The sequence below is a fragment of the Crocuta crocuta genome, unplaced genomic scaffold, assembly GCF_008692635.1.
Source record: "Crocuta crocuta isolate KB4526 unplaced genomic scaffold, BGI_CrCroc_1.0 scaffold337, whole genome shotgun sequence".
NCBI lineage: Eukaryota > Metazoa > Chordata > Mammalia > Carnivora > Hyaenidae > Crocuta > Crocuta crocuta.
In genome coordinates this window covers 5548035-5575035 of record NW_027528873.1, presented here as the reverse complement: position 1 = coordinate 5575035, position 27001 = coordinate 5548035, and the positions used below count along the sequence as shown (strand labels likewise).

Sequence of the window (27001 nt, the reverse complement as noted above, 5' to 3'; positions counted from 1 at the left end):
TTAAAGGGAACATTTACAATGACACAGGCTTGTTTCAGGAAACCAATGAGAGTTAGTGCAATTACCCCAGGGTCGGAATCTGTGGAGAGTAGTTACCACTGTATACTGAAAAGGACAGGAAGGAGTATTGACCAGAACCCAGAGAGGGTAGCTATATTAAAAAGGCTGCCAATTAGGAGCTGAGGCTTTGGGAGAAGGACACAGACAACCATGGCGACCTGGCAGGGAGGTAACCTGAGGAATAAATATCCTGTCTTCGTTCTCCTCCCTCCTTGCAGTATCCTGCCATTGCTCTCCTTTAGAGGAAACCAATGCAAAGTTAGAAGGCCAAGAGATGCAGTAAATGCTATCCGCATCTTGGAGCCCAGAACAGAGTGGTGAAGGAGGGAGACTGGATCTAGAGGAACAAATGGAAATAGTAATACAACTCCCGAAGATCCAGGGGTGGAGCAACCCAAACAATTGTGAGGTTATTTCACCCAAGGTCAGGATGAAGGTAAGGAAACAGAGTACCTAATATTCAAAATCTACACTCTCTGGATCAGGCAGATGCTCAATGAGCCCTTGTGTAGCCCATGAAGAGAGGGTGCCTCATGTATGTCACCTACCCCAACTCTGATTTCACCTAGAGACTTGGAGTTGTTTGCCATAGAATTAAGATGGGAATGTATTCTCTTTTAAACTTTTTTTTAATGTTTTTTTACTTATTTCTGAGAGAGAGACAACATGAATAGGGGAGGGTCAGAGAGTGAGGAAGACACAGAATCTGAAACAGTCTCCAGGCTCTGAGCTAGCTGTCAGAGCCCCACGCGGGGTTCCAACCCACGAACCATGAGATCATGACCTGAGCCAAAGTCGGATGCTTAACCGACTGAGGCACCCAGGCCCCCTGAATGTATTCTTTTTTAATCTGTAAACAGAAAAAAACATTTTGTTTAAAGATTTAAAAATACCTCTTTGGGCTTCTTCCTCAAGGAAGGGGCAAATTAATATACTACTCATACATGAATGCCCAGAGCCTGATGTGCTTACTGGTCTGGCTGGCATTGTTATTGAGCACTGGATTTTTAAAATTATTTTGTGCAGGTGTGTCATTGATTCCAACAGTACATTTTTTCCACATCTTAACATATCTAAAGTAAAAATGTGTCTTATACTTGATGGTGTCAGAAATACAATTAGCAGCATGTTTCTTCTTAGAAACACATAAAGTAATAGTGTGCTTTATAATTGGTGGCACCTTTGATTCGATGAAATTCAGTGTAAGTACTTTGAGGATGTATTGGGTTTAACATGTTTTTTATACCTATCACAATATCTAGCAGGTAATATTAGTCATGATATATCTTCAACCATGATTTTATGAATGAATGAAAGAAGTCAGTGAAGAAAGGAATTAATGGAAGAGTTCACCCGTCCTAGCTGATATATATTTTTAGGGCTTAGAGAATGTGGTGTCAAGAAAAATATCAGTTCATATGCAATAGTTGTTTAAGCTGTCATTGTGATCTTGCAGAATGATAGACTGAAAAAGCCTGAATGTTGCATTTGCCATGAGCATTCACTTAACTCTCATTATTTCATTTTCTGCCAAATTGATGCTAATTCTGTTCCCATGCTGTGCACTTTCTGCAATCTTCATGGTAATTTGAAAACCAGTTTTATAGCAGATTTTTACCCATTCCTTTCATCTTCCTCTTTCTCATCTGCTCTAAGACAACTTTTTCCCAATGGCACTTTCATTATCCTTGTTTCACACCCCTGATTTTAACCCTTTCCTTGTGAAATCTAAGTGCAATTTTTCAATGCATAGCAGTACCCATGAATTCTTTTACATTTTACAGTTTAAACATTTCATTTCATTTTAACACAATCCTGAATGCAAGCCTCTGCCTCAGCCTCATTGTTAATAGCAGCTGGTTTGGTCAGAAAAGAACATTACTTTTCTGGTGATGTACTTTAATACCTCTCAGCAAGAAACTAAAATTATTTTCTTCTTTTTTGATGAGTCATGCAATAGCAGCTTCCTAGCTTACCCATTATCTCTTCCTGTCAATTTCCCCTTTAAAAATAAGGTATTTATTCATTTTTAGCAAAAAGCAAGATAATGCAATATTAAGACTAATATTTCTGTCTTAAATTTTCTTGGAATAAGCAAAAGTTTTTATTGAAAAAGTAAATAGGTGTATATCACAAAGCTGGGTACTAATTATTAGTCGCATCACATGGCCTTCCAAAGTGGTAAGCACCCCAAAGGAGAATAAGATCTCATTTGTTTGTAGAAGTTATGGATCACAATCTATTTCCAAATGTGGGCCAAAATAATGGTTTGGGCAACCATTATTTATCCCAAAGTTATTTTAATTTCTTTTTTTTTTTTTTCTTTTTTTTTAATAGTTTATTGTCAAATTAGTTTCCACATAACACTCAGTGCTCATCCCCAAAGTGTCCTCCTCCATGCCCATCCCCCCCTCCCCCCACATCCATCAGTCCTCAGTTTTTGTCAGCATTCAAAAGCTATTTTAATTTCTATTTTAGTGATTTATTAGTGTTGGCAAAACCATCTTCTTTGGCTATTTTTTCATGTTTTAAGTATACATGGTTAGTAATTCTCTACCATCTGTAGGATGTTGGTGATAGATAGCCAGAAGCAACAGACTTACTGGTGAAAAATTATTGCAGAACCCAGTTGCAAATGCTTTTTAATGGCTAACTTACAGAAATTGATTATATGGTTTTTTTATTTTTAATTACTAAAATGTATAGTGTTACACTGACAACTTCAGATCTTCTTCCCAACCTCCATATGCTTTAGGTGATACACGAATATTACCTAGTGCATATTATAGCACTCCATAAGCATTCAATATATGTTAGCTGCTACTATTATAATTTTACATCTCCAGCTACTTTTTTACCCTCTGCCTCTCTAACTTCCATGCTCCATGGTGCCTTCTCTCAAATTCTTGGTGCCCTTTTGCCCTTGGGATTTTGTTCTCACCTCTTTCTGTTCTCAGCAATAAATCCTGGATATTATATCTCCCAAGCTTTTGCTTTTAGGTCTAGTCTTCCATGGGGAATGAAGAGCTTTATCTAGTGCTAAGGAAATTTATGCATTAGAAATTGTAGAGGGTCATGATTTGGGGAGGTAGCCTTCTCAAAACAACTTGTAGGTTACCTGCCCTACTAACAAGTAAAGTAATTTAGGGATGAAGAGTTCAAAACCAACCACTGGAATTCTACCTTCTCATCACTTGTGCTGTGGATAAACATCCACCAGTTCTGCAAAGTTTTCTTATCCTCTTAGGATTATCTTCAGTGCATTATTCCACCTAAATTTCTCCGAGTCATCACTCATTTGGCTGAGTCACCTTTGCTCCTGAATGAGTGCATAAAGCATTCTGTGTTTCCCTATATGTATGTTCTATATATTTACTTTCATTGTCAAAGTTCATTCTTGTTTTTTGTAGATGTTGTCTCATGGAAAGAATATGTTCCTTGCAACCAGAGAATACATTCCCATCTAGGCCCCTTCCCACTGAAGCAAGAACACATCAAAAAACAGCAATGTAAAGACTTGCCCTAAGAAGGCACTTCAGATCAACATTGCACACCAAGAATGCTCTTTAATGGAGAGCTGGGATCAGGCCACAGTTACACCCGGAGTTCTTAATAGCTTGGGATAGTGTTGAGTGAGAGAAGGAGATGCACTTCTGATAGTGTCATACGAGCCTGTTTGACTGTGAAGTAGCCACAAAACAGTTTCTGATGTGAGAAACAAAGGCACAAGGAAGTGGCAGATAAAATTAAATTTCCTTACAACCTGCAGCCCACTGACAAATACTTGAGGCTGGCAGAGTATAACATTTCTCCAGGAACTCCCTACTGTCTTCATGTTAAGGCTTTGGTAGAGAGAAAAACAACCTTTGCTTGACAATAGCTAGGCCTCCTGTATCATAGTGAGTCCTCTTTAGCATATGAAAGTCCCTTTCAAAACTTCCCTTTGACTTTACCTCCCCCAACTCACAAGTGTATAATCAGTCTCTTTTCACAGTCCCAGGGCAGTTCTTGCCCACAGGTCCCATCCTGTGCTTTAATAAAATCACCTTTTTTTGCACCAAAAGATGTCTCAAGAATTATTTCTTGCCGTCAGCTCCGAACCCCCATGACTCTAAAACGGCACTAGTTTCTAGGTTTTAAGTTTTCTGCTTCTCACTCAGACGCTTGACAGTCTGAGATTTATTTTCAGCTACTTTTAGTTTCACACTGACATAGATAGCAGACCCCTATAACAACCTCATATTCAGTAATAAAATGTCTTGTTTTCCCCATACATCTTCAGTTTGACATTGAGAAGATGCTCCACCTGGTTAACACATGAGAATTTAAACAAGCTAAATCCATTTGAGAGGATAGCTTTTCTGGGGAATGCGCACTTGGCTCTGATAAATCCCTAATTGCCCAAGCAGGGCATCCTGAGTAAAGCCTTAGGGAAGAATGTCCAGATGATTTGATAAGCTATTGCATCTATCTTCCCACGGAAGGATGTCAGTGTGCTTGTGGCTTAGGTCAAAAGAAATTAGTCTGAGTATTCAGTCTCAATCCAGTTTATGATTGACTGTTATCTGTAGCCTGAAATTAGCTTACATTTTGACAGAACTAAGTACTCCAACCTCAGGGAAAGTCTTGCCAAACTTAAAGAACAGGATGTAGATCTGCATTTGTGTCTGTGGCATGTACTTGTTTATTGGTATTTATTTTTCCAAGAACATAACTTTTTCAGCATACTTAGATGTTCCCAAACGTATTTCTAAATTGTCAGACATTATAAACACTGGCTCCATGGCTCATCTACACATCCAGAGCACACCTACTCTAATCTGTCTTTACACTGTAAATAAGCATTCACTGGAACTAGAATTAGAAAGAAAGCCTACTTTAAGATCAGGTGAGGAAGGGTAAAACATAACTCTTATGCTGAAGATATTCAGTTAAATCTTCACCCAGAAGGCCCAAGTAGCAGTAACAACATCAACAGTTACCTCAACGGGAATAGCAGCTACCACTCCTGACTACTTTCTAGGTATAGTCCTGTGCTGAGGCCCTTGAGTGCATTTTTTCACCATCACCCCTGGAATAGTTACTATTCATATTCAATTTTATGGAAAAGGAAACAGGCATAGCTTCTTGGCTACAGTCACAGAAGTAAATGGTGGAATTAGCTAGTCAGGGTGTCTAACTCGTGGTGATTATGCTATGTCTCAAGTTAGCTGTTACCTAGTATTTTCAGTAAACGGTGTCAGCAAAAAGTTAGACAGGCCAGACTCTTCTTTACTCTGGTCAGCCTGTTAGAGACCTTCCATAATCTCTAGGAGAAATAAAAGTCACGTGGGCAGCCTCTAACACCAGGATAGCAATGTCACATGAACCCTTGATCTAGCCAGTTTCAGTTTGGTAATCAGCCATGTCCCAGGTGTGAGAAAGTGCGACCTAGGAGAGCATACAAGGAACCAACAGATGACAGTGTGTCCATGCACTGGTGGACACCCAGAGGGGCAGCTCTGCTCTCAGTAGCCTCTGCACACTTGTATCTTACTCTTCTATGGGAGTTCACAGTCATATCACATGCTTCATGTCCCCAAACTGTGGAACTTCCTTTTCTTCCTTCACTTCACTGGCAGATATATCATCTTGTCACTTCCCAAATTTAAAATCACAGTTGCCTCCCAGTACACATTAACCTTTGTGTTCTAAAGCCAGTCTTCTGATAGAAGTATAAAATCATCTACCCAGTCTTTGACCAAGAAACTTGCTATCACACCTCTGATATAATTCCTCATCCTTTGTCTGAAAGCAAACAAGAAATGAAGGGCTGTTATTTTTCCTGATACTGAGCCCACATTGACTACATTTTGGCATCTCCCATGTGAGACTGGCCCATGTAGTTCATATTAATCCACATTGAAATTTTCTACGTCTATTGCCACAAACTTCATTCAGAAAGTGTTCACTTCTTTCCAAGGTTATGATAAATTATTCTCCTGAGCCTCTTTCCTACCCGTGTCTCTATAAATAAGATGCCCAAACTGTCTTCAAATACCGAATGTGACACACCCTTCTCCAGCTTCCATTAACATTCTTAGTCCACTGATCCTGACCTTGAAACACCCATTATACCTTCTTTATTCCTTGGGCTTTACTGTTTGGTCTCAACCTTCACTTCAGACAGCAAACAACTAAAACTATTAAAGGGGAGGGGCTTTTTTTTTTTCTTTTAAGCTGATATGAATGTATAGTGCTAACTTTGCTTCACTTGCAGTAGATCTGCTCAGGCCCTACTGACTCTGAGTTGTTTCAACTTTCTAACAGGATGTATCTCAGGGAAATATAACATGGTTAATGGCAGGGGTGAACAGTTCTGGTGTCCTGAGGGGAAACTCAGAAACATTTCAATACTTTCCTCTCCTTCACTACACTTTTTGCCATGTGCTACCACCACTCTCTCCCTTTGGCCTCTAATGGACCCTTGGATGGACTCTTTCAGTAGTCTACTACTAAATGACCTTAATGTCTCCAGTTTCTTAATTTCACAATTTTGCCACCGGTGATTTTTCTAGAACATTAATCTTACTATTTCAACCCCTACTGCCTATAGGAAACAAAAACAAAACAAAAATGAAAAACAACAACAAAAACAAACCACTTTCCTAAGCATAGTATTCAAGGCCCTTTATAATTTGTCCTGAAATTACTTTCTAATCTCACCCAAAATAACTCTGCCCACCTCATCACACATAATGCTTGTAATCTAGCCATCCCGTGCTATTTGCCATGTCTAAATACCAAGTATTTACCTACTTGGTATTTTTAAACTTCTATGCCTTTGTCCGTGCTGTGCCCTCAGCCTGGAGTGCCCTCTCCCAAACTCCTTTTCACTTACTGTTAAACTTACCCTCTGTGTTGTTGATCCACACCTGTTGATAGTGATGCTATGGGCTAGGAATGACTGAGACACACACCTGGCTGTATTACTCACAGAGTGATCCCACAGACATTTTTTCCACCAAGGCCAATGTTGTGGTTGGACCAGTCCTTGTGGTTTTCATCATGATTGCAAGATGCCTACACTTCAGCAAAAACCATCAGGGAACTTTAAGGAATAAGATTTATTATCAACATTCCTGGACAGTATACTTGGCATGCTTGAGGCCATGCAGCAAGGTTCTGGGTAGACAGAGAGAAAGAGCATGGACCTAGAGCTCTGCCTTTATTAGGGTCCAAGGGTGAGGTATCTAGGTTTTCACTTGTTCACTCTAGTGGCTTCACTTAGTGGCTAATGTAAAGCCTAAAAGCAGGAATTAGGGCATGGGAAATCAGAGGTGGGATCATTCAAGTGGTCAGTCATCTAGGTCACCCAGAGCTTTTCTGAAAGAGGAATATTATGAGTGGGACAGCCAAAATCCCTGTCTGTTTAGCTAATAGCTGTATCGTACAGCTGGCAGTATGTTTATTCGAGATGCATGTATTTTGTTTTGTTTTTTCTTTTTTCTTAAATAGTTTATTGTCACATTGGTTTCCATATAACACCCAGTGCTCGCCCCAAAAAGTGCCCTCCTCCATGCCCATTACACCCCTTCCCCTCTCCCCCACCTCCATCTGCCCTCAGTTTATTCTCAGCATTCAAAAGTCTCTCATGGTTTGCCTCCTTCTCTCTCCCCAACTATTTTTTCCCTTCTTCTCCTCCATGGTCGTCCGTTAAGCTCCTCCTAATCCACTTATACATGCCAACATTTGGTATCTGTCCTTCTCTGCCTGACTTATTTCACTCAGCATAACACCCTCAAGTTCCATCCATGTTGCTACAAATGGCCAGATTTCATTCTTTCTCATTGCCATGTAGTATTCCATGGTATAGATAAACCACATCCTCTTTTTTTTAAATAGTTTACTGTCAAGTTGGTTTCCATATGACACCCAGTGCTCATCCCCACAAGTGCCCTCCTCCATGTCCATTACTCCCCTTCTCCTCCCCCACACCCATCAGTCCTCAGTTCGTTCTCAACATTCAAGAGTCTCTCATGGTTTGCCTCTCTCCCCCTCGCTCATTATTTCCCNAGTTTCATTCTTCTGCATGTTGCTGTCCAGTTCTCCCAACACCATCTGTTAAAAAGGCTGTCTTTTTTCCATTGGATACTCTTTCCTGCTTTGTCAAAGATTAATTGGCCATACATTTGTGGGTCCAATTCCGAGTTCTCGATTCTATTCCATTGGTCTATGTGTCTGTTTTTGTGCCAATACCATACTGTCTTGATGATGACAACTTTGTAGTACAGGTTAAAGTCTGGGATGGCGATGCCTCCCGTTTTGGTTTTCTTCTTCAATATTACTTTGGCTATTCGGGGTATTTTGTGGTTCCATACAAATTTTAGGATAGTTTGTTCTAGTTTTGAGAAGAATGCTGGTGCAATTTTAATTGGGATTGCATTGAATGTGTAGATTGCTTTGGGTAGAAATGACATTTTAACATTATTTTTCCGATCCATGAGCATAGAATGTTATTCCATTTCTTTGTGTCTTCTTCAATTTCCTTCATAAGTTTTCTATAGTTTTCATCATACAGATCTCTTGTATCCTTGGTTAGGTTTATTCCTAGGTATTTTATGGTTTTTTTGTGCAATTGTGAATGGGATCAGTTTCTTGATTTCTCTTTCTGTTGCTTCATTATTGGTGTATAAAAATGCAACCGATTTCTGTACATTGATTTTGTACCCTGCGACTTTGCTGAATTCATGCATCAGTTCTAGTAGGCTTTTGGTGGAGTCTGTCAAGTTTTCTATGTAGAGTATCATGTCGTCAGCAAAAAGTGAAAGTTTGATTTCTTTGGCAAAGATGGATGTATTTTGAAATGGATGCCTCAGCAAACAAAAGCTTGATGTGAGGCACTTACACTACAATCAAAAAGCTTAATTTCAGGCACTTATACAACATTCACTTTTCAATACCCTACTGCTTTGTGAAATGTACCCAACCTCTCTATAGCTCGTCTTGGTTAGGCTATTTGTTGTGTGTTCAAAGAACTCCATGTATAATATATATCTCACTATACCATAGCTCTTTGTTTGCAATGTCTGTCTCCCTATTAGATCTTGGGCCACCGATGACAGGAATCCTGTCCTTGACCTTTATATCCTAGCATATGTCATTTATAGAATATCTATTCTTGGCCCTAATCTATATTATATTTATCATTCAATGTAGGACACATCAATCTTTTCCTATAAATAACAACAAGAACAGTAAGAACATCAGCTGATGTTTCATGAGAGCTTTGTAGGTAGCAGCCAATATTTTACACACTTTATATGTATTAACTCATTTAATCTTTATATTAGTTCATAATGTAGATATATACTTATCCCCATTCATAACCAAGAAAACTGAAGTTTAGAGAGGTTAAGTTATTTGTCCCTACGTTATAAATCTAGTAAATGATAGCAACAAGATTTGAACTTCAATAGCCTGGCTTCACACTCCCAACTCTTAAGTATGTGCCACATTGAAATAGCAAAATGAACCGAGGTGAGTTTTCTCACTTACTTTAGTTTATTTTCTTATTTTCCCAATAGAAATTTAAAATGTATGAGTGATTAATTAGATTAATTTGGATCAGACACAAGCTCCACTAATATTTACTCAAGTGATATGGCCCCTGTGTGATGTTCTTCTAGCTACACAATAGTCCCCAAACCTCTGGGGGTGTTTTACAGACTCCTCCATTGTCCCAGTCACTCTTCCCTTACTGAAAGGTCATTTTTTACACTTAGTCATCAAACACAATTCTTAGAGAAAATGGTATCTCCTCCCCCACCACCCAGCCCCTGTCAGTAGGAAATTCAAAAGAACCAAAATTGTGCCGAGGACTATTGGGATTCACACAATAAGACTAAGCCCTAGTAATATTTCATTGCCTTTCTGGAGGTGCTAAGTGATAAGGATCAGAATGGATTTTGTTGACTTTAATGGGAAAAGTGAGTCTTTTGTTATTACTCACCTTACTTTCCCTCAAAGAAAAACCCAACTTTGGAGCATTCTTTTGGACCATGATTGGATATGGGAGCATCCTGAGATTTCAATATGTCTAATAAAACTCGCCAAAGAATGGAGGCATGATAGGAGGGGAGGTACATTATGGTAGCACAGAGATGTGTTTTGCTCTGAAAATGGAGCTGGATGCTCATTGTAAATGAGGAACCCGGAGTGAGATGTTTGAGAGCACAGCTGGGAATATGTGCAAAGCTCACTTTCATTTTCATTTGAATACCATAGAGGCAGCATTTGACTTGCTTAAAATTAAAAGGTACATCAAGAATGCAAAACATTGTATAAAATTTTAACCAGTCTTTTTGGTGGCTTTTTAATCTCTTATTAGTTTTTCATTTTTAATACTGTATTTTCATAACTGTTTTGGGGGCTGTGTGGAGGTTCATCATCCACCCTTGGCTTCCCTTTTCTAAAGTTGCATATGCACCTCTACAGTTAGATATCCACTACCTGCACTCAGTCTTTATAATCAGAGTATGCTTCCTTTCCACCTTTCTTCTCTCTGTTCTCTTTTCCTCGGCTCTACCCATACTCTCTCTTCCCCTTGCTCTTCAGACAACTTTCTTTCTTCATTGCCCTCTTACTCCAATACACTACCAGTAAATTTGAAACAAATTCCAATCTGGAAAGTTTTGGCCCTCTTAAACAAAAATGATATTTTCTTCTGAAATCTCTGATGTGTGTGGCTTCTCCCTGTGGCTCAACTGTAGGTATTACTCTAGTATATTCAAGGGTTGTCCTTTGCAGAGCTGGAGACTAAGAGGTTTGATCTTGAAATTAGTGAGTAGTGAACATGGCAATGAGCATTGGCCTCAGTGATTTTTTTAAGTACTGATAATAATAAAAATAATAACAGGGACAATAGCTGCTAACATTTCTTGAGAGCTTACTATGTACCAGGTTCTAAGATAACCACTTTTATAAGTATTTTCTCATTTAATCCTTACCAGAACTCTGGGGAGGATGTTTGGTTATTATCCCCATTGTAATGAGGAAACCAGAGCACAGTGAGTGATGTAGGTCACATGGCAGTAAGAGGCTCTTAATAGCTAGGCTTCAGTGACACCTCAGCAACCACAGGGTAGTTGTGCGTCCTGGGATTCCAGCTAGGGCTGATATATCGTGAAGAGCACTGGCAGGTATAAGCAGGCAGGTGAACACAAGGTGAGCCATGTTTCAATAGCCAGAGCCAGGTGATCTCAAGTGTCATAGAAAGGGTTCAATCTGGGAGCAGAGAACAGAGTTGGAGGTTCAAAGCTACTTATAGTCCAAGTCAATGAAAGCAGTAAATGATGGGGAATCTGAAACAAGGTAAGGCAACAAGATGGATAGTTCATGGTGGTAATCAGAAGATTAGGGACTGTAGTGGAAAGTCCAGGAAAGGAGGTAGTGCATGACAGATACCCAGTGGTTGCCGTGCTGAAATTTGGAGGGAGGGGTTTCAATCGATGGGAGAGGCACTGGCAGATCTGGATGGGGCCACAGCTCTAGGACCATATTGGGTAATGGGGCTCAGGGATAAGGACAGGTCTAGTTACCAACCCTGGTGCACTGTGTCCAGATCAGATGAAAAGAAAGGGGAGCTTAATGTCACAGGAAAGATATGTCTCATACACCTGTGATCTCTCACCTGGGAAGCTGCTATAAACACACATAGCACCACAAGCTGTGTGACATGTTTTCTTCTTTCTATTAGTCCCTCAAAACCCATAGTGTGTAAATGATCTTTTATACCTAAAAGAGAGTGAATTAAAGGTTAACCCTAACAGAATGTCACTTTCACACTCTGACTTGCTTTTTTTTTTAATGTTTATTTATTTTTGAGAGAGACAGAGACAACGTGCTAGTGGGGGAGGGGGTAGAGAGAGAGGGACACACAGAATCCGAAGCAGGCTCCGGGCTCTGAGCCGTCAGCACAGAGTCCAGCACAGGGCCTGAACTCATAAACCATGAGATCATGACCTGAGCCGAAGTCGGTCGCTCAACTGACTGAGCCACTCAGGCACCCCTGACTTGCTTTCTTGAACAAGAGACTAGGATACAGATGCAGCTGGCATGTTTGCATAACCCCAGGGATGCTATGTGAATGTGCCATGCATGCTGATACCAGTCTATATATCACAATAAAGAAGAGGCAGAAAATTGACCACAGAGGCAATGGGGAGTTGGTCTGGGAAATAGGGCAGAGAGTGGGTCAGAGAACAACTGTGTTTTACTGTAAGCACTTCTATAAGTTTCAGTTTTATTGTTTTGTTATGTATGTGTGTATGTCTGTGTATTATAAACTTGAAAAAATGTATTAAATTTGACTATCAGGCAATCAGTCCTGTACTAAATTAAAAGGTAGAAGGGAGCACAGAGACCCATCTGCTAACATATTGTTGCAGGCAGGAAATATAGGCATTCTAACTGGCAGATATAAGAATTTTTAAAAGAGCAAGAATAGTAGCCAGGGACCATTTAATGTAGGCATAAAGAGGTTCGTATAGCACTTGGAAATCATTATAACACAGCGAGTATTACACGTTATGGGGCCGGTGGTGGTAGTGCAGAGATCTCCAGGAAAGATCCAAGTATCCCCGTCACTCTGTTTAAGGAGGCAGGGAGCTACGTAATGTATTTTAGCAAGGCTTTTATCAAAAGGAGCTAAACTCACAAGACAAAGAAGATGATGTTCTTACGTGACTTTCCTACATAGCACGTAAAATTTTTAGATATTTCTAATTAAACCTGCCAAACTGCATGCTCTCTGAGGACAGGAGCCACATCTGTTTTGTTCACCACAGCTGCCCTAGGAGGAAAGGAGGAACTTATACAGAAGTTCCCTTTCCTCAAGCCATTGGAGATGTTTAGTCTGCTCAAGGCCAAGAAAGACTGCAGGCCTTGCCCCAGGAGCAGACCTTGGCCTTCCATGAAATGGGAGGAGGGAGGAAGCGTTATTCTTGCTAGTAAAACAGCATTTCTCAGGCCTCTGAGATGCTCCTCACTGAGTCCCACATAAAACTGAAGAACTTAATCCGCAGCCATCATTCCTCGGCTCCATCTGGCTGCTGGAATAATTGAAACTAGAAACGTCTGCTTTGATTGCTGCTAGAAAGGAAAACTTAAGTTTTCATGGAAAACCTCAGTACTGCCTCAAACAAGAAACCTTATTGGGTTTCTGGTGAAATTTGATTTCTGTCCTCTAGAGTTTTCTAGACAGGAGGAAAAATAAGCCCTAAATAGAATGCAGCAGTAGGGACTTTCGGACCCTCAGTTCAATTCATAGCCCAGATAGGTGCCGGTAGCCCATTGAGGAGGGAGACAGGGAGAAGGGAGACCCAGGCTCACCCATAAGTAAAGCCTCCTAGGGGCCCCCAGGATCAGCCACAGAGCTCAGGGTCATCAGTGCCTTGAAGGTGGCCCAGGCTGATAAGGCAGGGGGTCAGGTGTCTCCACACCTGTGCCTCACTGTTGACACAGTTTGGACCCAGGCCATCTGTACCACAGCGTCACTGCCTGGACCTACCTTGGAAGATAGGGCCTTAACTCGCCCTCCACTCTTTCTCCCCTACTCCTTCCTCATTTCCTCCCTGTCTCTCACCTCTCCTAGCCTTTCACCCTCCTTGCTTCTTCTCCTGTTCCTCTCCTCCCTGACCTCCCTCTCTGTGCACTGCCTTCTCCCTCCCTTCTCTCTTTGGGAAGCCAAAGCCTTATCCAGCAGGCCACAGGGTGACTCTCCCTCTCAGTCTCTCTTCCTCATCCCTCCTTCTCTCTCCACCCTGACCTCTTTCCCTCCCTCCTTCCTTTCTCGTTCCTTCTCTCCCTCTGACTTCAAATAGATAAAATAGATCTTTCTACTCTAAGAAAATCAAAGGTTAGTCCCTACTAGAGGCTTTTCTCAGTTCCCACATACAATAAATAGCCACCCATTTTCTCCCCTGGGTTAGAAAGAAGAGGCCACTCATGCCCAGAAGCCAGTGATTTTTGAGGCATCTGAAAGATTTTAAACAAGATGTCTCTGCACTGCCTTCCTTTCACATGACAGCACATCTGCCAGCTGGTGGCTCCTCACCTTGCTTTCCCCTCCTCCACCCAGAGAACAGAATGTCAAGGGGGCTAAAGAAGTGTTTGTAGGGGCAAGAGTTGAAGGAAGATCCCAAAGCTCTAGGAATTGAGGCCTTCACAGGACAGTTGCTGGTGGAGCTTGAGCCAGACGACTGAAGCCCTGAGCTGCTCCTTCTAGTCCTCCCCTAGTCCTCCCAGCCTACCCCCCAGACCGGCAGTGGCCAACTCTAGAGCAGAGGAAGTTCAAGCTCCAGGACCCTTCCGAGGCCCTAGGAAGAAACCCAGCATTGTGTTCCCATGGTCCTATGATTTTGCAAAAGGTTTGCAACAGGAATATATGTTAACCACTGTGGGGATTGATGACTCTTTCCACTACTGCTTCCCCTCAGGCATACTTCTCCTCTGGTCAACTGGCCCTGTAGTGGGCATTCAGGGGATCCGACTAAGGAGAAGCTGAATTGGAAATGCATTTAATTTATATTTAGTAGGATATGTTTGTGTGGCGTAGTCACTTCCGTTCATGGGCAAGTCATGGCTGGCCATCCCGGTGCAGGAATGGCTTACAAGAATAGTGCCACAAGACTGAATCAAAGATGAATAAGTCCTACGGCGCCAGGCTTCAGAAGTCTGTCGGTAGTTGCAGAAAAACAAGGCTTAAAATGCATAGAGCCTGAAGCTAGTCTGTGGAAAATTCTTCCAATCATGAGATGTGTAAAATTCCAAGGGGAGGATTCTGTTCTCATTGGTGTCCCATCAAAACAGAAATCAGGAATGTATTTGGTGATGCCGTATATACACGGATAAGCACACTGTGCTTTGTTTATGGGAATTGCAAGAAAGGAAATTTATCAGAAATCCTATGTTTTCAGGGCATTATTGTGTAGCAGCACTGCACACAGCTAGCATGTCTGTAAGCAGTGCCTACCAATTATCAATAATTTTGATCAGTCTTGCTAGAGAAAAGACTATTCTCTCTCATACAAAATCATTGCCATATAAGGAAAGTATCAAAGTATACAGGCAAAACTTACAGAGGAAAAAGTCATTTTAAAAGTGTGTTAGTTAACTAATTTGAATATTAATTATTTTATGGATTTTGAAATGTCTGTTCCATTTGCCAGATTTTTAAATCATGAAATGTTTTGTAATTTATTTTTTCTTTCTCAAGTCATTTCCATACCTAATTTTATAGTCACATTTTCGTATTAATTTTCTTTTTTTAAATTTTTTTAATGTTTATCTATTTTGAGAGAGAGACAGAACATGAGCAGGGGAGGGGCAGAAAGAGAGAGGGAGACAGAATCCAAAGCAGTCTCCAGGCTCTGAGCTGTCAGCACAGAGCCCATTGTGGGGCTCAAATCCACAAACCGTGAGATCATGACCTGAGACAAATTTGGATGCTCAACCGACTGAGCCACCCAGGTGCCCTGTATTAAAGACTCTGTTAAAGAGCGGCCCCCCACCCCAAATTGTTTAAGCCTCAGGCCCCACAATCCTGGATGCTCTCTACTGGCAACCTTGGTGAGCATCTGGAGAAAGGCCTGTTCTTTTCTGTCTCCAGGAGCCTGCTGCAGCCCAGCCCCCACATTCCCAGAGCAGTTTGGTCAGTGAGACCTGCAGGGATAGCAGGCGGCCTTTCCTCCAGGATCTCTATTTTCAGTGCTATGGACATTCTCAGGCTCCTACTGTTAGCAAGAGACAGCAGTGAAGAACAGCTGTTGGTGCTCAATCTCACTAGCTGTGCTGAGACCCAGCTGTACAAGTTCTCCTTTTGACATGAATCCATTTGAGGTTCTTTTGATCCAGGGAGAGGTAGGATGGTTTTCTGCCAAACCTTTCCTCTGATCTGTATCACATTTGGTTCAGGTGATCTGCCACACAAAACTGTCTTGTCTCATCTGCAGTAAGACCCTTACCAGTTTTCTGATTTTTTAACAGAGTTGGTGTGGATCTGGATGAAGATCTGAAGGAGCCCACCTCACACCAGGCAAGTCAAAGAAGCCAATTCATAGAGTATAGAGATATGAAATACTCTGTTCCATGGAATATTCCATGCTTGTCTGGCATGTGGCCAAGGGGCTCAACCTAAAAGGGGCTGCCTCCACTGATAAAACACATCTGGTGACTATAAAATACTTGGGAATACAAGGTATCGATAACCTTCGTTATAGAACTTTAGAATGCATAGAACTAGCATGCTCTTGCACCCTCTCTATGGCAACAAGAAGCTGGAAACTGTACAGTGTAGAAGCAAGAGCATGACTCTTGGAATGAGGTAGCCTGGAGTTCAAAGCCCCTGCCCAGGGACTTGCTAGTTAGGTAATTTCAGTGAAATTTATTCAGTGCATGTCTCGTACATGTTGGGCACACAACAAATGGACCTGTTTCTCCTGCATAGCTTCTCATTAATCAGATCTAGGTGTATAGAAATATTGAAACATTGAAAATTTGCAAAAGCACAGTAAAACTGTCTAGGTGATCCATTTCTAATTTTGCCGTGCAACCATTATATGTAGAGACCTGAAAATCCTTAGGGAAATTTGTTCAAAACAATGTACTGTTCCTTCGAGTACAGGAAGTGTATTCTGCCAACTCTGAACTGGGACCTGACATCCCAGTAGAGACTGCCATTGGCGATTTTGCATTAGCCATTTCTAATTTGGCACTTAAGACAATTGTGTAGGCATGTTACACCTTTTGTTGAAATTGTAAGCGAGCAGATAGACAATAGAATAATATAAATAAGTGATGTTGCTTAATGACTCGTGTTATGATCACACCTGGACTTAAAGAGGATCCATCTCTCTTTCATTTTGTGATTTTTTTTCTTTTCTATAATGCCATCAATGAAGCACAGCTGGTTAGTGCTGCTGGGCAAAATGTTGCTACTTTCCTGGTTTACATAGACATAAAGATGGAATGATCCCGTGCTCTATAAAAAGGGCTGGAAAACTAAGTTGGTTATGATCCTGGCTTATTGTACTTTGATTTTTTTTTATTTTTATTTTTATTTTTTTTGTAACATGTGTTTCAAGCCCAGGCTGGTGCTGTTTTCTCAGACTCCATAGCCCAGGAAACACACCTAACTGCAGGAGTGAGCACAGCAGGGGTGCCAGCACACCGGGATTGGGGCCAGCCTGGTGACCTGAGAAGGGAGATCAAAGCCCGTCTCCTTACATTGGTGGGCTGTAATGAGTAGTTAGTAAGGGGCCTTGGTGGCTGATTTTTGAAAAGCATTTTTCATCTCATATAGGTCAACTAATCCATTCTCCTACCTTTAAGCAAAACTTTTATCTAAATTCTATCTTTCTCTTCTTTTTCTTTAAAAGAAAAGAGAATAAGAAAATTCATCAAAGCAAATTCATCTTTCTCTAGCTGCCTGATATTTTGAAATCGCATATAATTATTAGGAAGATTACCTGGACAATTTGTCCTTCCTTTTACAAATTAAACGTTTTATTTTAGCTCATTCACACCATTGTTAATTCAGTAATTAACTCCTACCTGAAGATACTTAAACCAGTAGAAAATATTTGTTGTTGTTGTTGTTAGAGAAATGAGATAGTGCATCTAGGTCCAGTGAAAACTACATTCTTTGGATCTCGGACAGTTTTTCTTTACCTCTTTGAGTCTCACTTTCCCTATCTGTAGAATGTGGTTGATAATAATGTCTAGTTCTCCAGACTGGTATGACAATCAAGTGAAATTATATTTATAAAAACTATATAATTTAATTAATTTAGTTAAACCCATATAAGCTTACACATCTAATAAAGTAATAGTAAAATATTTTAAGAGAATTTTAAAATTCAATAAAAAATATTACTAAGATCAGAAAGTCAAAACCAGAGGGAGAAGAATAAGCAGATCATAAGGTCCTATATACTTGCTTAATCAAACCACAAGTAAGATTTTGTAGCCAAGGGGGAAAGGAGGAAAAAATAATCACTAATATACTAAATTAGTATCATTAGAGGGAAAAATAGTACTCTCTCCTCAAGCGGTACAAAATTTCACAGGCCACTGTTTTAAAAGAAATTTCTCACTCGGGGCTTCCTATACGGGACACATAAAGAGCTATACAAATATTAGATAACTAATCTTATTATAAATTACACGGTTCTAACTGAACTGCTGCTCCTTAAAAATAATTTTGTTTTTAAGAGGTGTCCTGAAAGTGTTCCTATTCACAATAGTATTTGACTACCAAGGTAGCTACATTTCAGAAAGAGATTTTCTCCAAACCTTGGAGTAATTCTTATCTTCTGTGTCAAGTATATGAAAAAGTGGCATCAAGCTAGAAATTAAAAACAAAACAAACAAACAAAACCCATAGTGTCCATGCCACTGATACCTGTCCTGGACAGTTTTTTGGGGGACTTTCCAAACCATGTGTCAAGAACCTGTTTGCCCTCATTTTGCCTGACAGCTCTTTGCTTAATATCAGCATCCATAGAACTGAAGAGCATAAACTCTCATTCATAGGAGGATTGTATGTTTCCACTTGGTTTGCATGTATTCAGTTGGGCTTGTGTTAACAAATACGATGATTTTCACACCGGTCAACTTCTAAAAAGAGAAGAAAAGAGGAAGACCATTTTTACCAAAAGCTAAAACTTTACAGTTATGGCAATTACTCCAAATCAATAACAAACATTTGTCATTATAATTTTTAAGGAACCTCTTCTTTCTCAGTTGCTGGATTGTAAAATAACCTTTGGGAAATATGAACTTCTAGCTGTGACTAACCAGCAATATCATAATTTTCCATTTTTGCCTTGCAACACCTTTAGAGTGTGAATGGTATTACACTTTTGCTTGTACCGGACCCAAAAGTTTTAGAAAGCATGTTCTACATGCAGGTATGAAAGTTTAAATATGTACTCTATGCAAATGTGCTTCTTTGAGAAATGGGAGATAGCACAGCTGTGAATTTTATGTCTCTTAAATTTAAAACAAAAGCAAAAACAAAAGAACCCTGAGACTCCCACCCTCCTCCCCAACTACCATCATAGAAGGTTTTCCTTGTAATTGATTCTGTGTCCTTGAAAGCACAGCACTGCACGGAAGTTAAGAATCACTGGAGCAGCACACTCGCCTTAATATTTTAATAGAAATTCCTGCTGCCCAAGGAGGATTGTCAGTATTGTTTCTTTTTCCCTTTTTGCCATTTTTCTCATGATGATCCTAATATTTGTTGAGTACAGACTAGAGTTAACACTTCTAAGCACCTTGTCTGTATTAACTCAATTTCCAAGATAGCCCTATCCCTATGAGCATGTACTATTATTATCCCCATATTACAGATGAGGAAACTCCATACAAATAAGTTAAATAGCTTGTTCGAGGGTACATAGTGTGAACAGGTGGAATGTTAACCTAGACAGTCCGGTTCCAGAACTTCCACTCTGAAGTGGTATGCATTTAGGCATTCATTCATTCATCCATACCATCCACCATGTCAAGCACTAGTCTATGTGTGAAGAGGATGTAGCCAGTTACCAGTTCAAAGTTTTCACCCTCACAGAGCTTTTGTTCTAATGGATGATGCTGATGAGAAAACAGGTAAATGACTACATAAGCTCAGATAATGATATGAGTACAGCAGGTAAGAGGATGGTGAACAACGGAGGAGAGGCAATTACCTCATCAGGGCAGGCCTTCCTTTTTTAAAAAAATTTTTAATGTTTATTTAGTTTTGAGAGAGAGAGAGAGAGAGCATGAGCAGGGGAGGGGCAGAGTGAGACAGAGACAAAGAATCCGAAGTAGGCTCCAATCTCTGAGCTGTCAGCACAGAGCTCACTCACAGACCATGAGATCATGACCTGAGCAGAAGTAGTCTGGATGCCTAACCGCCTGAGCCACCCAGACACCCTAGGACAGGCCTTTCTAAGGAAATGGCATTTGGTCAGAGGTCTGAATAGTGTGGGGAAGTGAGCTGTGTAGGATCTGGAGAAAAAACAGTCCAGAGAAAGGGTACCACAAGGATGAAAGCCATAGAGTCACAATGGGTTATGGAGTGCTCCATGAGTAGCAGGAAGGCCAGTGTGGCTGTGGATTGGTGAACAAGGTAGGAGCAGATGGATATGAACTGGGAGAGACAGAGAGCAGCCAAACCAAGGTGGCCAAGGTGATGAGTATAATTTTATTCTACTTGTGATGAAGGAAAAACTCTTAAATGTTTGGAGCTTGGAAGTAATGGAATCAACCCTTTTTCAGAACTCATTTTTCTCCCATCTGTACTCTGCCAGCTGTTACAATGAGGTTAATTTTCATTTTTTCTAACATAATTTTTTATTTTTTAACACTATGCTTGCTTCTCTATGTGCTCTCTTAATTCTAACTGCCATTTTTTTTTCTTCCCATAGTTTCTTCATTGAAATTCTGTTTTTGGTTGTCACTTATGCTTCTGTGTAACCTGTGTGAATCAGGTCTGGTCACTGCAGCTCAAGGAAGTCAGAGCAGAGCTGAGAAAGGTCCAGAAAAGGGCAACTTCAATAACTTAGCAGAGGGAGATGAAAAGGATTACTATTTCTCCTGCAGAAAATTAGCACTAAGAAGGAATACAATAAAGTGTCTATAAAAATATGGAGTGTGACTAAGGTAAATGAAGTCTTGTTTGCTAATTCCTAGAAAACCATAACCTGGAGTACCCCTGAAATCTGAAAGAGCTCATTTGAGGAAGAATAAAAGGATTTGTTCTTCTCCAATTGATACTTACTACTCATGGTCATCTAGAGTTGCAAGGGCTGGAAATATAAGTAGGTTCAGGAGGAGAAGAGATTAATTAGCAGATGGTGGGATCATCTCATCTTTAAACAAAAATTAATTTTCCCTGTGAATATTCTCAAATCTAATGTCCTAATTAACATATAGGAAACAGAATATTCCTATATATGAAAAATTAATTTTTCCCTGTGAATATTCTCAAATGTCCTAATAAACTTATAGAAAACAGAATAAATATTCCCATATATAAATATACAGATGTGTGTGTACATATCAATACATATATATGTAACATTTTTATTACATATATATTAACATTTTTATATGTATGTATTTTATATACATAATATATTTCTATATTAACATTTTTCCAAACTTGCCCCTATGCTGTTGGAATTGACTTCACAGAATATAAATTCCATACTATACCTCCACAACTATTTCAGAAATAGAATACTAAGCTCTATAAAATTGATCTGACCTAGATGAGGGGTTTTGATGTTGCATTGTAACTAATAGTATTTTGAGAAAAATGAGAGGAAGTTTTCAGAGCAAATCTCCTAGGTTTTCCCTTGGTAATATTGACTTTATTGAGGTTATAATTACTGATGTTTTATACATCCAAAAGTGTATTTCCTCCCACTAATTTTTACTGTATAGGACTAAATTCCATATGTTTCTCTTACCTATACATTCTACCATTGCATGTTCTAGAAAGCAGGAATGATGAAAAAGAGCAAGTGAAGGAAGATGGCAACTACAATTTAGTGAGCACTTTTTATATATTAGGTGCCATGTGTATACCCACATTTCTTTACCTTGGCCAAACAGAACACCTGTTATAACCCCTACCTTATAAATTATGAAATTGAAATTCAAAGAATTAAAGGAACTTTCCCAAGACAACAACAACAACAATAACAAATTTCAGACACTTCAACAGCACCCAAACCCTAGTCCCTAGTTCCTCAGCTCAGTGAGGCGGCAGCTCTTTGCTTGGACCGTTCCTCTGCGTGAACTCTGTCTTCTTGCACTACAACTGGAATAGGGCCTCCAGGCAGCCAGGAGAAGATAGCCTCCCAGCATTTGTTGTCCTTCTCTTGAGAATGACAGGCTTTTGCTGCCTGTCATCTAACACCTGAGTTCTAACATATATTTATGAAACCCGTTATTATATGATAGTCAACCAGTACATATTTTGGAAGTAATTTTATAAGAGGATACATTGTTTTGTTTTGTTTTCGGATATATAACACTGTATATTCGAATCACAAGTCTCAGTATGAGACTCTTTGCTTTGGTGTTTGTGGTTTGGGGCATAATGGGGGACACTAAGGGACATTATGAATTAGGATCTTCTTACACCAGGGTGCATTTTCCATTAGGATGTGTGTACATGGATGTAAGCATGTGTATGTGTGTGTGCATATAAAAGAGATAACTAAATTATTATATAAATCGGGCATTAGTTAAGAACATAGTGAATTAAGTATAGTGAGATGATGTGAACTTCCTCCTGCCTATAAATCGATCCATCATTTTATGCCTTGTATTCACTCCAAAATCCCTAACATGATATATTGCAACTAGGATAAGTTTTGATATACCCTTAAGGGGAAAATGTATCTTCTACACCCCAAATATGTTACCTTTGTGAATATAGTTTGTAAACTACAAAGAGTTGTGACTTATCATTTTATTATCTCTTCCCAACTTCCACTCCAATGCCTTTTATGCTGGGAACTAACAATTCTAGTATATTGTTGTATTAGCTTTCTATTGATGCATAACAAATTATCCCAAAACTTTGTGGCTTAAAACAACCAATATTTATTATCTCACAGTTTCTATGGGTCAAGAATTTGAAAGCAACTTAGCTGAATGTTTCTAACTCAAGGTCTCTTGTGAAGCTGCAGTCAAAATGTCAGCTAGAACTACAGTCATCCGCAGGCTTGACCGGGGCTGGGGCATCCACTTCCATGTTGGCAGAAGGCCACCAGTTCACTGCTGACTATTGGCAGGAAGACTTATTTCCCCACCGCATGTATCTCTCCCTCCATACAGCTGTCCTGGTGTCCTCCCAGTATGGCCACTGACTTCCCTCAAGTGGTCTAAGACAGACAGCAAGGAGGCAGCCACAGTGCCTTTATATGACCTAGTCTTGGATATGGCCCACCATCACTTCGGCTCTATTCTAATGATTAAAAATGAGTCATTAGGTATAATCTACACTCAATAGGAAGGGAAATTAAGCTCCATCTTTTAAAGGAAAAAGTGCCAAAGAATTTATGAATATACGTTTGTAAACCATTGCAATATTATATTTACCCGAACCAAATAATTTACTTTCCCCTGGATTAACTTGGATCTCCTATACAGAGAGCCTATTTGAACATTCCCTTTCTTTGTAGCTAAACCATGAGTTTAGTCCATCTGGTAGTTTATCTATGTCTACATGTCACCATAACAGTTTTATCCATCCTTGACTAGTTCTTTCCTTCATTTTTTTCTTCCTAAGCATGTATTTTCTGACTATACCTTCTGGAGAACGTTTATGAATTCATCATGGCTTGGGGACAGTGAGAAGATTTGCATAAAGTAGTTTCTTAGTGGAAGCTAAGAATTAATGATATATCTTTTAAAATGTAAATTTTAAAAAATTTCCTATTGACCTTCCATTGTATTATGCTTCTTCCTCAAAATCCAGAAATTTTTCTCTTTAGAGACACAGAATCTGGCCCTCTCCTTGGAAATTAGAAAACCAAGGCAATAAACTTGAAATTATTACATAAATACATTTCAAATTGTGGGGTAATGGTAGGGCAAAAGTACTGCTATCAAATTCTATTCACAGGTACAACTTGTAAAAATGCTCTGGAACCCATAAGGAGATCTTTGGGCTTGTTATGATAATTATTTGTCTTTATTATAATTCTGTGCAACTTCCACTGGCATTAATATTGAATATGAAATCTCAAGAAATAGAAAGGAAAATCTCTCTCTCCTAATCCATTGAATCCCCCTGAAATGAGCAATCCCACATGATTATCCCAGAGCGGAGTTCATCCAGTTCACTTAACAAAGGCCCAACATTTGAATATTGATAGAGGAATTTATTTGCATTTGTTTAGTTCTTTTTCACTAAGGTTAATACAACAAACAGTCCCTTCTTGCTTTAGTGTCTGGATTTCAAATTTCTGGTCTGAGCCTTTTGTTTCCTCCCAAAGGTCTAAATAAGGATAAAACAAAGAATACGTTCACAATTTTCCTATTGGTCCCTCTCTGGGGTAGTGCCAAGAGTGAGGGGGTCACTTAAAAGGTAAGCAATCACTCCCTACTATGCTCAGTCACTTCCCAACCTCTGGTGTATTCCCTTGTCTAAGGAGGAAAAAGAAAGATATCTAAAGTTCCAGTCACTTTTACCTTTTCCCAGAAATAGAAGATAATAAAGGAACCAGAAATTGCACATATATCAAACACTCTGCTTCTTAGAGGTATCAAGGGCAAATAAAAGTTAAGATTCAGTGCTCTTGAATCTCTGGTTCCCATTTACAACTGTGAAACATGAGGCTCAGAGTTGATAAGTGTATTGTTATTAAATGGTAAACGGTAGAGAGTCAGAACTCAAATCTTGGTTTTCAGTTTCTGTATCCTCTGTGTTCCAACACACACACCACTTCCCTCTGGGACAGAGGAACTCAGAAGGAAAGAAATACTGCTAGTGATAAAGAAAATACCATCAAATTCCAGATTCTACTTCTAATAATTGCTCACATCCATTGTCCTTGGGTGTGAGTTGATCTCTGCTTCAGAGTAATCTAGGTAAATTAATGCTACCTGCTGTCCTCTGCCCATCTGGACCCTCCCAGAGGCTTGCCCTCTGTGCTGCCTCATCAGATACCTTTCCTGTTCCAGGGTGAGTGCAAAGGCTGGCCTTCCCTTGGCACATTTATCTTCAACCCCCAGTGAACAAGCAGTGCACACAGTAGACTAACTCATTTATTTCTACTCATTTATTGATGGCCTTTCATAACCAAGTTATTAAGTCATCAATAACTTCAGAGAAATAAATGAATGGATCCAGAACTAGGCCAACAGATATTTAAGATACCCACTGAAAATTTTATCTAGGATGGGCAGAAAAGTCAATGCTGGGTCATCAGTGGCATTTCCCTCACCTGGGAAAACATGGTCTATGTTATATTCTAATTAGAACCCAGTCTATTTCTTTACAAACTAATAAAATAAATAACATCTCCAATCTCCCAAGTAAAATAAAGAAGTTTGAACAAAGATTACATTTGTTAACATTTTCCAAAGTGCTTCCTAATATGTGTTGCTCTTATCAACTGTCAAAAAAATATTTCTGAAAGTTTTACCAGGAGTAGAGTATAAGATCTTTCACTAGTGCCTATGAGTTCGAGTATATTCCCCTCAAGAAATAAAATAAAAAGAATAGGGAAAGAGGAAAGAAAGGCAGAGAAGGTTTCTAAGACCTTGGAAAACCCTTGAAACCAAGTATCAAGGAGTCTAGAAAAATTCCTAACACTGACATTAAGTTTCTATAGGGACACTTTCAAACCCATCAGCACTTTACCCAGATGATGGGATCCATGTATTTTCATTATGTTTTGGGGTGTAGGTAGCATCTCTGTCTTAACTTACATGATCACCCCAGAATCCTGACTTCATCTCCCTATTCAAATATTCCTTTGCCCTAGTTTACTCCCCACTTATAACTTGGGGGGGGGTACCTGGGTAGTTCAGTCAGTTAAGTGTCCAACTTTGGCTCAGGTCATGATCTCACAGTTTATGGGTTCGAGCCCCACATCGAGCTCTGCTGACAGCTCAGAGCCTAGAGCNCACCTAGATGAGAGAAATGTTGGTTGCTGAGAGGTCTCAAGTGTGCTTGGAAACCTCTCTGTGCCCAAGTTGCCTCAGTTTCCTCATCTGTAGAATAGGAATGATAATAGAACATACTTTATATATTGCTATAATAATTAAAAGAGTTAATATATGAAAAGCACTTAGAATACTGTCCAACACATGGTAAGTGTTCAAGAAGTGTCAGCTGTAATTATTGTTGTTGTCATTAATATTATATATAAATATTATTAATATTAATTAATTAATATTATTTATTAATATTAATATATTATATATATAGTGTTTTCCATATGATTAGGACCTTGGAGACCAGCCAGTCCAATTTCTTCAATTAGTTTTGCAGTCAAGGAAACCACAGCCCAATAACTTATATAATGTTTGTACTTCCTAACGTTTAAAGACTAAGTGAGATACTGGCAAAAAGAACATCTTTGGAGTCCGGCAGTCCTACATTCAGATTCCAGCTCTGTTGCTTGTGCTTACTAACCTTGTGACTTTGTACTCATCTCTTCCCTCCTCTGGGCTTCTCTAGGTCCTCACCTATACAATAGGTGTAACACGACTACCCTGATAGTGTTTTAAAAACTGAAAAATAATGACTGAAAAAGTTAATGACTGAATAATAGGACTAGCATGCTGCCAAGGAATTAATGAGCATTCAAAGTCGTTATTGCAAATGTCATTCACCAGGGCTGCTGCAGAGAAGGTGCTAGAGCCCAGGGCTTCCAACTGCCAGCTGAGCTCACCACCATGCAGCCTACCTTTACTTAAAAATAAACAATCCAACCCAAACCATGAATTTGCTTACACTACATTCTATCAGTTTTTGTCAATGACTATCTTGTCATCAGTAGATGTTATAGCTATCAAAAAGCTGTGCCTGCTGATGGATAAGATTTTGTAAGTCCTTTATTGTTCTTAAAGAAAAAAAAAAGAAGATGGGGGCAGGGAGAGAACTCTCCACTGTTGGCCCAAAGTTTTTCTAACTAGTTTGGTTTAGGATGAGTAGTTTTACTCTGCCAGCTAAACTCCAAAAGCTGTGCCTGTTGGAGAGATGGTGACTCAGAAACAGCTTGCAGATGCTACAAAATAATAAAACACTATGTGCAGCCATGATTCTGCAAATCTGACACCTTTGTTGGGATAGAGAAAGGCTCAGGGAAGGACAGAAATTGAATTGACACCGGTTTCCTTTTGAGGGGAATATGATGAACAAAGTCTAACTCTAGATAACAAG

General features: G+C 39.6%; 1 protein-coding gene across 2 annotated transcripts in view; it reads left to right on the top strand.

The window, feature by feature from the left end:
* SLC9A9 (solute carrier family 9 member A9) overlaps positions 1 to 27001 on the top strand; it is a 659022-nt gene that overhangs the window by 525763 nt on the left and 106258 nt on the right. For both annotated transcript variants that reach the window (XM_077756733.1, XM_077756732.1), the window contains one exon: positions 16087 to 16135. In XM_077756733.1, coding sequence (XP_077612859.1) covers positions 16087 to 16135 — 49 coding nt within the window. The remainder of the gene's footprint in view (positions 1 to 16086; positions 16136 to 27001) is intronic.